Genomic DNA, 13,609 nt, shown 5'->3' with positions numbered 1-13,609 from the left:
GCACAACGATGGAAGAGACTAACCAAATCGAACGTTTCGTCAGAGCTTTGCGAGGGGTCATTAGAAAATTCTCTTCAGACCAGCCGACGGACTACTCTCCTTCCTTTCGAGATAAAAGTCAAGATACTTGCTATATCTGTCAGAAGAAAGGGCATTGGTCTTCAGAGTGTCCAGACCGTCAAAAAAGAAAAAAAACAGGGGCTAAAAAAGACAAAAGTAAAGATACCTGTTATTATTGTAAAGAAAAAGGACATTGGTCTCCAGATTGCCCAAAAAAGAAACAAGAGGAATCAGAAAAAAAGAGGAATTCTTCAGAAGAAGAGAGGGATTCTTCAGAGGAAGAGAGGGATTCTTCAGAGGAAGAAGAGGAAGAAAGAAGACAATTCTATTTACAAGAGGCAAAGAAACAGGAAAAGAAAAGAAGAAGGGAAGAAAATGAGGAGAAAGAAGAGGAAAAGACGGTGAAGAAATTCAAAAAACAGAGAGACTAAACAAGGAGAAAGAAGAAGTCAATGAACTTTTTATTAAAGTGTTGTGTTGTGAATTGTGAATTGGATTGTAAAAAATGGATAAAAGAATAAATTAATGATATAAGGTAAGTGTCTTTGAGTTTTGATTTTAAAATAAGAACGTAAACTCACGCACTCATACACAGAAACGTACTATAAGGGTAAAATGGGTGGGTTTTTTTTTTTTAGTTATTGGCAAATTGAAGTTGTATTTCTTTTCGAGAAATGTGGGTGGCCCTGAAAAGGGCCTTTTTCTCTTTATGGTGTAGGGGTGAGTTTAAGCAATCAACTTTAACTGCCTTAAGCCTTTGCCACGGCCAAGGCCTACTTCTGGACTGCGTAATGATGATGATTGGGTTGAAATCACTAAGGGTGGTACGGTAGGCTTAGTCACAGGGTTGACGTGTTTAGCTCGGGAAGGTCGTATTCTCTTCGGTCGTGATAAAGAAGTCTGATACATTTGTTTCAGACTTCTTAACTCCGCTAAAATGTCCAACAGTACCGTGACCGTTTGATTTTCACCCTCTTGTTTCTTTGCTGCTACTTCTTCTTGCTGTTGTTGCTGTTGTTTTTTTCTTACCTCTTCTTCTTGCTGCTGTTGTTGTAGGAGAAAAGCTTGTTCCGCTTCCTTTTGTCGTTGTATAAATTTCTCCAATTCTTCTTTCTGTCTCTGTCTAAAATTCTCCACTTGCGGTAATGAAGAAGGTAACGCAGGTTCCGGAACAAATTCTTGCGAGGAGAGAAAATCCACAAAATCCCAATTCACCTCTTCTGAAAGTAAGTCCGGGTTCCCTTGGGCAGTCTCCCCTGTTGGTGCACCCCAATGGATCGTTTTTTGAATTTCCGTCATGTTGAATCACTGTCGCATAGATTGACTGCACACAAGCGCTAGCGAATCTATATAGACTACGTGACGTCACAGACTGCTCTCTTCGGATTGGATGCGGGCTGACTGAATTTTGTAACGCGTGTTCGGATTGGTGAATGAACTCAATCCGTTTCAATCCTACCTCTACCTATAAATAAGCGCAGTTCACTGCATTGATTCACCTGTTCTCGTCGCTTCAAGATGTGGACCGATGTGCAATCTTCTACGCTTGTGTCTTCCATGATGTTTAGGACGGACATGCTCATGTATGTCCGATCCAAGTGGACCGTTGTCCACAGGACAAACACCAGCCTGTGGATACGTAGGATCTACGTTGAAAGACAAGGATGCCTCAAAAGAGTGCTAATTTACGGGCCAACAGTGAGACGCAGCCTACGGACAAGAAGAAGACCAATGCGGTGCCATTTATGTTAATGAATACATTAACATAAACCCAAAGGCCCTTTTCAGGGCCCCCATATTTCTCGAAAAGAGATAGCCTTTCAATTGCCTACCCCTTTTTTAAAAATTTTTTTTTTTTAAATTTTTTTTAAAAAAATTTAAAAAAAAAAAATCCCATATTCAATTCCCCTTGTCCCTAGACAAGCCCAAACTCTATTCCCATGTTAATTTCCCTTGTCCCTAGACAGACCCAAACTCTATGTTAAATTCCCATTGTCCCGAGAGTGGCCCAGGGTTTTTTTTAATGCTAAGTCCCATTGCCCTAGGGTGGCCCACTTTACTACTTACGTTGGATACGCATTTCTTTTACGATTTTTGTGTTTTCGCAGGAAGGCTTAATTCGCGAAAATATAAGTGAACCAATTAGAGGTTATTCGGCCTCTCTGCTGCTTCTCCAGTTGTAGAGCTGCCTTATGCCATACCTTGTATATGGTTTGATGTGGAGTCACCAGCTGTAGAGCTGCTTTATACATGCCTGCCATGCCTTATACATCGTATGATGTGGAGTCACAGAACTCTGTGGTTTCGTGTGACGTATACGTTGTGTTATGGTGATGTTGGATCCGAAGAGTGTACTGGTTTTCTCGATGCGAGGGACCAGGGCTTCGCGACCATCGGGTCTGTGATTGACGTGAGGGCTCTCGAGGGATCCTTCAACAGACTGAGAGGGGCGGACCATGCGTCGGTGCCTCTCTGGCCGTTGACTAGAGCGAGTGGAACCGGAGTTACATCTTGGACGTCAAATGGGCACCACGATAGTTATATATAGTGTTCCATGTTATTTCCACTATTGCTATCTCAGCAAATTTTCATTCTTATTGCAATATCGTTATGTGAACGATCGATAGGTTCATAATTTCATTAATTCCTATTGCAATATCGTTATATGAACGATCGATAGGTTCAAATTTTCATTCATTCCTATTGCAGTATCGTTATGTGAACGATCGATAGGTTCATAATTTCATTCATTCCTATTTCAATATCGGTTTACGATCGATAGGTTCAAAATTTCAACCATTCCTTTTTCAATATCGTTTTATGAACGATACATTCATAATTACACGGATTTCAATATCATTATATGAACGATACATTCAAATTTACATGCATTTAAATATCGTTGTATGAACGATACCTTCAAGATTTTGTTTTAATTGGGGTGTAGATCAAATAACTTTTATTTTGCTGATCGATGATAGGACTTAATTCACGTTTGTTTAAAATTCCATTTGTTAAATTCATGTTTGAGTTTTTTTTTTCTCGTCGAGTTAATTGTTGTTGATAGTTCCATGTTAGGAACTTATAATTTTCCTATCTTTTTGTTTATAATGGTGTCAGATTTGTTAATATTTAAATTGCGTTTATAAATAAACCTCTTGTAAACGCAGTTGCTTTTGGTGTCTTCCCTAATCCAGTCCCAACCCGGCTTCATCTTGTGACAATCCCTACAAAGAAACTATATAGCATACAAACAGAATAGCATCACACACATATAGCACACATGGAATATAGGAGACCTCTAGCCAAGGTCAACTTGAACACCAGGGATGAGATTTCGAATACGGTGATAGAAACCGACTCGGAAGAACTACCCTATAGAAAACACTAGGGCTTGAAATAAATACCACGACAAAATTTTTTTTAAATAAATTTTTGATCCGAATCCTTTTTCAAAAATACAAACAACATATCAGGAGGTAAACATATGCACATAAAACGCCTTTTATTTTTTGGTTTCATGGGGGGGGGGCATCTGACTGGTCCCCCCCCCCCCCATGAGATAGATGAAAGAGTGATAAAGTCAGAGGGATAGTGATTCATGTGGTTTGGAATGTAAAATTGTAAAGAACAATTGTGATGGAACAAAAATAATAAATTTCTGCATATAAATGTTTTAAAACTAGTTCCAGTAATTTACTCCATTCCTGTAATTTCTCTTACATTATAACATTATCGTGTCCATTACAGCCCATTACTCTCCATTACTGTCCATTACGGTACATTACTGTGTTTAGGGTCCCCCTGCGGGTCCGGGGTTGTAGAATTGGCCCGACGTGCCTCGCTACGTGTCGTAAAAGGCGACTAAGTAGAGGCAACCTGTTTGCCGTGGGTTGCGTCCCGTGTCGGGGGAGGAAAGGATCCTGGTAGTTGAGCAGTTCCCTGCAATACACTACTTTGGCCTCTACTTCTCTTAGACGGGTGGTCGGGATGGGCCCGGTTCCGACAAATCGGCTGGTCACGCCGAGCCCTAGGAGGTCTTTATTAACTTTCTCACCTTCTTTCTCTCTCTCCTTGTATCTCTCTTGATACCACCGTTGCCCCTATATTCTTTTCCTTTATATTTCCCTTTTCCAAGTCTTAGAAGGCTTCCTAGAAGGCGGTGGCTTAACGGGTCAATCGGGGGGTAATTTTACCGACCTTAGAAATTGGCGACTTCAGGGTCATTCAAAGGTAATTTTATCAACTGAGTATGGCATCTGTGTATCCCTGACACTTGAAAAGTGTCCCCTTGTTGGGCTCCTTGGTGGGTGGGGAGCACGGGTGCTGAATTTTTAATCTAGCCATCATGGATAATTCCAAAAAAAATCAAAATAAAAGATCGAAACCCTTATCAGAGTCTGACGATGAACCATTTAGCGTGGAGTCATTTCCACGCTTCATGGTCATACAGTCAAAAGATGCCACGAAACCGCTTGCCGCACTATCTCCATTTGTCATCGAAAAGACTATCACAGGATCGATTGGCACACCTAAAAGTGTTAAAAAGTTGAAATCGGGTTGTCTTCTTATTGAGTGTGAGCGAAGAGGTCAATCAGACAATATCAGGAAAATGAAAACGTTCTTTGATATCCCAGTAACCTCATTCGCTCACACCACACTGAATACGTCCAAAGGCGTGATTCGCTGCCGTGACTTGGCTGGAGTCACCGACGCTGACATCATCGAAGGAATGAAAGATGAAGGTGTCACTGCAGTCCGACGAATACGTATTAAACGTAATAACAATCTGCAGGACACCAACACCATTGTACTCACCTTCAACAGGCCAACTGTACCCAAAGTGGTGAAAGTTGGCTTTTTGCAAGTAAAGGTAGAGATTTACATTCCCAACCCCCTTCGGTGTTATAAGTGTCAAAAATACGGCCATCACGAAGACCGCTGCTCCAAGAGCCAAATATGTGGCCGATGCGGAGACAATGCTCATCAGGAATCTGATTGTAGAGCAACTCCGCATTGTGTCAACTGCGGAAAAGAGCACCACGCAAATTCCAAGGATTGCGATACCTGGAAACAGGAGAAGGAAATTCAGAGGGTAAAATACACAAATAATATTCCCTATCCAGAAGCCAGAAAAATTGTACAGGCAAAAACAGCCCATCCTGGCCCATCCTTCTCCACTGTAGTGAAGAGCAATCCTAAAACAACGAAGGACGCTCAAACACAAACAGAAGCACCCGATTCAACACCAAATTCAAACACCCCCCATTACCAAGCACAGAAAAACACGGCATCTACTCAGACTACATTTAATAATACCCAACAACCTAAATCACCAAAGAATAAAAAATCTCACGGAAACAGGCAACAAAAGGGGTCAGATGACCCCATCAAACTTTATAACAGGTTTGGAGACATCGAGAGCATGGATGCAGAAGAATCTGCTCCATGCGCACAAGGGAACTCCAGACCTACAAACAAAAAATTCACCCCCGTACTTCCTCCAGAGAAATAACAAAACAAATTCCGTCTGCGAAAGGTCTAACCTAGCTCCACAATCTTTAATTTAAATTTATAATGAAAAACACTATCATACAATGGAATTGTCGAGGACTTAAAGCAAATTACAATGATATTCTCCTGCTTTTAAACGAACATGATCCTGCGGTACTATGCCTTCAAGAAACATTCTTGAAAGATACAGACAATATCACATTTAAAAACTACTCCCTGTTTAACACCTGCTCTCCAAATGTTGATAGGGCATCAGGAGGAGTTTCTGTTATTGTAAACAACAGTGCTCCTCATAGCTTCATTCATTTAAACACCAATTTACAAGCCATTGCTGTAAGCGTCACTCTACATCGAGTGATTACATTTTGCTCTATTTATTTACCACCAAACGCTAACCTAGTACCAAACGAACTGGACAATCTTGTTCAACAGCTTCCCGCACCCTTTGTTTTACTCGGGGATTTTAATGCCCATAACATTTTATGGGGATCAAATCATATAAGTGACAGAGGTCACAAAGTTGAAGACTTTATTTCTAGACACGATCTGTGTCTATATAATACCAAAACACCTACATATTTACACCCAGGCACGGGTACATACACAAGCATCGATTTGACAATTTGTTCTCCTTCTCTGCTTTTGGACTATGAATGGAAGGTCGCTGATGACCTTCACAGCAGCGATCACTTCCCAATCTTTCTTGTAAATCTTAACTCTACAGGCGATGAAGTAATTCCACATTGGAATTTAAAGAAGGCCGACTGGGCCAAGTTTGAAACACTCTGTAAAACTAGGCTGAATGAGGATACAGTTTTCACTGTTGACGACACCATTCAGCATTTTACATCTATTTTAATAGAGATTGCAGAAGAATCCGTTCCCAAGTCCTCGCCATATTGTAAAAGAACCCAAAAACCTTGGGTCACTAAGGAATGTAAGGAAGCCATTAAACTACGCCGAGAAGCATTAAGGAAATTTAATAATCAACCGACGCCCGAAAACTTAAATATATATCGCATTGCCCGGGCCAAAGCTCGCCGCATAATCAAAGAAAGTAAAAGAGCATCATGGAAGAAGTATGTTTCCTCTTTAAACTCTCGTTCCTCTGTTAAAAAAGTTTGGGACACTATACGCAAAATAAACGGAAAGAGAAAGCAAAACCCTCTCCGACATCTGACACTGAACAGTAGCAACTTTAGTTCAAAACGTGACATTGCAAATATTCTTGCTGACAGTTTCTCGAAAAATTCCTCATCATCTAATTATTCAGAAGCCTTCCAAAAACTTAAAACTCAAAAAGAAAAGTCACGTTTAAAATTCACATCCAACAACTCGGAAAGTTATAATCAATTGTTCTCACTATCGGAGCTTAGGGAGGCTTTAGATAAGGCCCATGATACATCCGCTGGGCCTGACGAGATACATTACCAGTTTCTGAAACACCTTCCAGAATCATCATTAACGTCTCTTTTGAAACTCTTCAATGATTTATGGATTACTGGTAATGTGCCAAAAATCTGGAAAGAAGCAACTGTAATACCAGTCCCCAAACCCGGTAAAGATAGCGAAGACCCCAACAGCTATCGACCAATTGCACTCACAAACTGTGTGTGCAAAACAATGGAACGAATGATCAATTCTCGGCTTGTCTGGTATTTGGAAACTAACAATTTAATATCTCCTTTCCAAAGTGGCTTTCGATATGGCCGGAGCACTAATGATCATCTGGTTAGACTAGAAACATTCATTCGCGATGCATTTATTAAGAAAGAACATTTAGTAGCGGTTTTCTTTGATTTAGAAAAGGCCTATGACACGACATGGAAGTACGGGATACTAAATGACCTGAACGATCTAGGTCTAAAAGGCCGTCTGCCCTCTTTCATATCCAACTTTCTCTCCAACAGAGAATTCAAAGTACGAGTGGGCTCTACCCTCTCAGATCTGCACGAGCAAGAGATGGGTGTACCCCAGGGCAGTATTTTATCTGTGACGCTCTTTAACATCAAAATTAATAGCATCACCAAGTGTTTGACTCCTGGTGTGGATTGTTCGTTATACGTTGATGATTTTCTAATATGTTATCGGTCAAAGCACATGCATACAATTGAAAGACAACTGCAGCAAAATATAAACAAAATTCAAAATTGGGCCAATGCAAACGGTTTCAAATTCTCGAAATCAAAAACGGTATGCATGCATTTCTGTCAGTTACGAAAACATCACGATGAACCGAACCTCACACTGGATGGAACACCTATTCCAGTTGTTGAGGAAACCAAATTTTTAGGTATAATCTTTGACAGAAAATTGACCTTTCTTCCACACCTAAAGAACTTAAAAGCTAAATGCTTAAAAGCACTTAACCTACTTAAAGTAGTAGCGCACACTGACTGGGGTGCTGATAGAAAAGTCATCCTAAATTTATACAGAACGTTTATTCGCTCCAAACTAGACTATGGTTGCGTTGTGTATGGTTCTGCCAGAAAATCGTATCTTAAAATGCTTGATCCAATTCATCATCAGGGAATAAGACTGGCTCTGGGAGCATTTAAAACATCCCCGTGTGAAAGCCTTCTAGCTGAGGCGAATGAACCACCGTTATCGCATCGTAGAGAAATGCTTTCCGCACAGTATGCTCTCAAATTAAAATCAAACCCTCTGAATCCTGCTTTTTCGGCTGTTTTTCAACCCAAATACAAAACTTTATACGAAAATAAACCAAACGCCATACCTTCCTTTGGCATTAGAATATCATCCAGCCTTGACACTGCAAATATAGATCTTTCAAAAATTCAGAAAACATCCATCTCCGAAACACCACCCTGGCTAATTAAACAACCAAAAGTACGTTTTACGCTACACGATGGGAAAAAGTCCGAAACAAACCCTTCTATCTTCCACAACTCTTACCATGAACTCCTCACCGAATTTAAAAACTATACCAGAATTTACACTGATGGATCAAAGGATGAGGAAAAGGCTGCTGTAGCCTTTGTTTGTGGAAATCACACAACGCAAGTTCGCTTACCAAATGGAGCATCAATTTTTACAGCCGAAATCAGAGCAATAGACCTTGCTCTGCAACATATAGAAAAGAACTGTATTTTAAACAGTATCATCTTCTCCGACTCGCTATCAGTACTCCAGTCACTACACAATAGAAAACTGGAGAACCCATTATTGAAAAACATACTCGTAAAAAATACCGAGCTGAGTGTCTCCCACAATATAATATACTGTTGGTTACCTAGCCACATTGGTATTAAAGGTAACGAAAAAGCAGATCGCGCTGCTAAAATGGCCCTTTCTCAAGAACCATCTGATTGTAAAATACCATATACTGATTTTAAACCTTGTATCAGAAAGTTCTTACGTCAGAAGTGGCAGCATCATGGAATGATGCTGTAAATAACAAACTTCATGCAATCAAACCAACTCTAGGAGAATGGACTCCTTCCTACAGAACCATTCGTAGGGAGGAGGTAGTCGTTGCAAGAATCCGAATTGGTCATACTTATATCACCCACACCCACATACTAAAAGGTGAAGACCCACCAGAGTGCGTTTCTTGCAATGAACCATTCACTGTCAAGCACTTCATGATAGAGTGCTTTGACCTACAACCTACGCGCGATCGTTATTACGTTGTGCATGACATGAAAGAACTTTTTGATAATATAAACATCACTCGTATTATCGAGTTCTTGAAAGCCGTAAATATTTACTCTAAACTCTGACTTTTATGCTATCACCTTGTGCAGTTTTATGCAATATATATACCGTCCCATTTTAATACCTATTCATCTTTTTTACATCTCCCGTTGATCGGGAAGCTTTATTTTGCACCGTTGCCATCTTACCGTTTTTAATTTCAACCATTTCTTCTTTTATATCGCTGGTCGATATAGAACCTTTTATAAGTTTTAAATGATTATACAATTAACACTTTGTTTGGCGCTAAATAGCCTAAAAGTGCTGATGCGCCGTTAAAAAACAAACAAACAAACAAACAAACTGTGTTTAAGGAGACCGTTTCGATGGACCCAGCAGCGTAGCAACAGAGAAACATAAGCTAAGCGACCATTTAAAGAAAAATCAGTCAGGTACGTATGTTATACATGTGGAAAGGTTTGGAATGTCTCATTTAAAGTGGTATTAGTTATTAGTGGACTGAATGCACATACAATAAAATTAGCACGGAATGATCAAGGGTCAGACTACGATCAGCATGAGTTAATTGTGTTACGGTATAGTTTAGACCAACAAGTAGTTATGCGCCTTTTTTCCCCGGACATAACTGATTGCGCATGCAGTAATGTCAGAAAAAAACAAGAGAGCTACTTGTTGGTCTAGAGTAGATGTAGATGATACCATTAAAGTTTGCCTCGTTTTATTGATAGAAAGATGTTGAAACATGTTTCTGGGACGCAGCATATTTTGATAGGGTTCTTTGTGCTTCGTTCGAGTGTCGAATTCATACAGACTAGATAAGTGTCTTTTTACGAAAATCGACACTTATTAGATTGACTACCACACGCTCAGATGTCGAAACCAGTGACTAATCACGGAGGCTCGTATCGTTAATTACAATTAAGCTGTCATACATGTACTATATAATACAGGTAAATTAAGCAACGATACGAGCCCCCGTGTGTCTAAATCACCGTACAAAATGTATTCAGCAGTGCGACACGTAATTGTATGCCAGTGATTGTCAAAAAATCCGCCGAACCAGTACAAAATTTGAATGTATATTGCCTTCTAGAAATGAAATATCATTTCAGTTGTAACTTTTTTTTTGCAGTGTCATTTTTTATCTTAAAAATAAATAAGTATTTAATGAAACGTCATTTATACATTTCATGATTCTCACATTTACAGCACTAAAATGCCTTGCCAATCTCAGTTCTCTTCTCCATTTTGTTTTTTCGTCCTTGCCATACATAATTAATCAAAACATTATTTCTTTCCAACAGAATTGTTCTGTTCTTAAAACATGTCAAATACACAGCAGTTATCTTTCATCAGTTTCAGTTTTCTTTGCCTTTTTTTTATGCAGACACAGACCCACCTCTCTTTTTGTCTCTCTCTCTCTCTCTCTCTCTCTCTCTCTCTCTCTCTTTGCGTCTGTTTTCAAAATTGGGGAAAATCCCTGATGCAGCAAATTTATGACGCTGAAGCATGATATATACATAATATAAGTATGTATATAAATGTTGAATGTAATGGACTAATTTTAAGGGATCAACATGAAAAAAATTTACTTTGTATTTTTTTCTTTTCATATGACAGAAATTATTACAATGGATGCAAGCTTCCAGATAAAGTACCTTGAAAGCCTGTCTCAGGGCATTGCTGAAGAACACCACAACAAGCGCTATGTTGATGTAATCATCTCTGTGGATGGGACAAAATTTGAGTGTCACAAACTCATTCTTGGTGCAATGTCACACTATTTTAGTGCTATGTTTTCAACACAAAGGCATGAAAGTAGGGATGAAGTTATTACCATTCAGAATGTCGACAAGGACACTTTTAAGACACTTCTAAAGTACATATATACTGGAAATGACCTTATTACAATGGAAAATGTTCAAAACATGATGCAAGCTGCTAATATGCTACAAGTTAAATGCTTACAGGAACACTGCGAGAACTTTTTAAACAAGAGTCTTTCATCAGAAAATTGCCTCAAGATATGGAAAATGACTTCAACCTTAGGGAGTTCAAAACTTGTCAGAAAAAGTTGGAACTTCATCCTGGAGAATTTTTCCATTATTATGGAGTTGGATCAGTTTGATTCTTTAGATGTCAGTGATATCATCTCCTTGATCAAGGATAATGATTTGAACACATCATCTGAAGAGGTTGTTTGTGATGCTGTCATCAGATGGATCCAAGCTAATCCCGAGGAAAGGAAAAGTCAGATTGATAATCTTCTTACTCATATAAGATTTCCATTCATCAGCACAAAATACATTAAAAAACTTAAAGGCATTGACATCTTGACCGACTCAAGGTATTTCCAAGAACTTGTGAAAGAGTTTCCTATCAGTATGAATGAAAAGGCCAGCAATTTGATACATTCCAGAATCCTTCTGCCTCATCAATATCAGCATCGTCAAGAGCAAGTCCTATGCATTGTGGGGACACGGAGCCGTCATCCCAACCCTCAGCAGACAGAGCTGAAATGCTTTAGTTACAGGAGGGATTCAGAATATGTTATGGCCAAACTGCCAGTTGAACCAGGTGCATGTTTTGCAGTATGTTGTACAAAGGAAAATGTGTACCTCTCTGGTGGATACCATGGACAGACCTTGTTTCTCCATTATAATGGCATAACCAATACATGGCAACAGTGTGAAGGTCTCAAGGAAGGGCGTTGGGGACATGACATGGTTCTGTTGAATGGAAATATATATAGTATAGGTGGCAGCTCCAGGTCCTCACGGACTTTATCCAGCATTGAATGCTACACACCACAAAACAATCATAATGAAATAGTTGGGAACCTTCTACTCCCTGTCTCATTCATGGCCTCGGCTGCGATCAAAAACAAGATTTTCATCTTTGGTGGGATGTTACAGGACAGAACATTTTCTCAAAATATCCAATGCTTTGACATTGAAAATGGAACCTGTAAAATTGTTGGTAGCATGCCAGAAATGACAACCTCAGCCAGTAGGGTGGTGGTTATTGACAACGCTGTGTATATCTTCTACCGTGGATCTAATATAATGATGTATACAGAAGAATCTGGGCTGATCAAAGTTGGAACCATGCCAGAGTTTGACCATTATGGTGTAGTGCATCATAAAAGTCTGATCTTAATTGTGGGTTGTCGGAATAACCAGTATTCATCACTTGCCTTTAATCCTGCATCTAGAGAGATAACTGAGTACACACAGACTTTCAAGGCGGCCATGTGTGGTTACCACTGTATGAACCTGGTCATCAGTAAACAGCATATGAAGAATGTAGAGCTAGATGATATATTGGACCAGGCAGAAGCAGGGACATTATAAGGCTGATGACATTTAATAAAGTTGAATGATATGTTATGGGTTTTTATGTGGGGGCTTCTAAATTTATTTAGCTAGTTACTGGGTCTTTTGGTTTTGCGGGGATAGTAATTATATTTTGTTTCTAAGTCCTGCTGAGTCTATGAATTTATTTATATTTTTATATGCTGATTGTTTATTTTTATTACAGTCCATAAGTAACTCTGGGTATGTGTGTGGTGATCCAATCTCTTTTTGGTTTTTGATAAATATTTTCTGAGCGGGTTGATATTTTGGGCATATATTGAATACTTGGTTTAGATCTTCCGTGGTGTGGTAGTTAAAGCAGTTAATGGTTGCTGGTTTGGGTCCTATAAACCTTCCATGTTCCTATCTACGGTTTTTGGGGTTTCATGGTGCTTTTTACCTTTAGTGCTTTTGTAGAGCTATAGTTAAGCTTGATAGAATTTTGATCTCCTAGTTTAGTTTGTCTGCTGTTTCGTTGCCAGAGTTTCCAGTGTCCGACGGTATCCACATGAGCTCGACTAACTGATGTGATGTGGTGATATCGTCGATTAATTGGCATGCTCTGTCGAGGAATTGTTCCCTAGAGTGTGTATTGCGATTTTGGATCGATTTGATAACGCTTAGGGAATCGCTTATAATGACTGCTTTAGGTATTTGGTTGTCTTCGATCCATTGTAGTGATTCAAATATAGCCCAGAATTCAGTGGTGTAAATGGAGCAAAAGTCAGGTAATATGGATCCCGTTTGTATATTGAATTCAGGGATGACTGTTGCTGCTGCTGTTCTTGGTGGGTTGTTTGTTTTTGATCCATCGGTATATATTTTAACATAGCCTGGGTATTTTTGGTTGATTTCATTTACCAGTACAGATTTTAGTAACTTTTCTTGTCCTACTTTATTGCCTAATTTAGTAGCTTCAGTGTTAATCCTTGGTGGTTTTTGTAACCATGGTAATTTGTTCATGTCTGTATTGTATGTTACCTGGTTTTTTAGTAGAGGTA

General features: G+C 39.3%; 1 protein-coding gene across 1 annotated transcript; it reads left to right on the top strand.

Annotated features, from left to right (window-relative positions):
- The first annotated feature begins 9,613 nt into the window (after positions 1-9,613).
- On the top strand, positions 9,614-12,767 carry LOC149802360 (kelch-like protein 24). The gene is made up of 2 exons (XM_089951594.1): positions 9,614-9,683; positions 10,873-12,767. The coding sequence occupies exon 2, from the start codon at positions 10,884-10,886 to the stop codon at positions 12,603-12,605; it is 1,722 nt and encodes a 573-aa protein (XP_089807720.1). The 5' UTR covers positions 9,614-9,683; positions 10,873-10,883; the 3' UTR covers positions 12,606-12,767.
- The last annotated feature ends 842 nt before the right edge of the window (positions 12,768-13,609 follow it).

The sequence above is a fragment of the Sinohyriopsis cumingii genome, chromosome 3 (genome assembly GCF_028554795.1).
Source record: "Sinohyriopsis cumingii isolate HCF-2022 chromosome 3, ASM2855479v2, whole genome shotgun sequence".
Classification (NCBI taxonomy): Eukaryota; Metazoa; Mollusca; class Bivalvia; order Unionida; family Unionidae; genus Sinohyriopsis; species Sinohyriopsis cumingii.
The sequence above is the reverse complement of the archived record's forward strand: the minus strand, read 5'-3'. Positions and strand labels throughout refer to the sequence as shown.

Excerpts from the sequence above, each read along its gene's own strand:
- LOC149802360 (XM_089951594.1), top strand. The coding sequence starts at position 10,884 with ATGGATGCAAGCTTCCAGATAAAGTACCTTGAAAGCCTGTCTCAGGGC.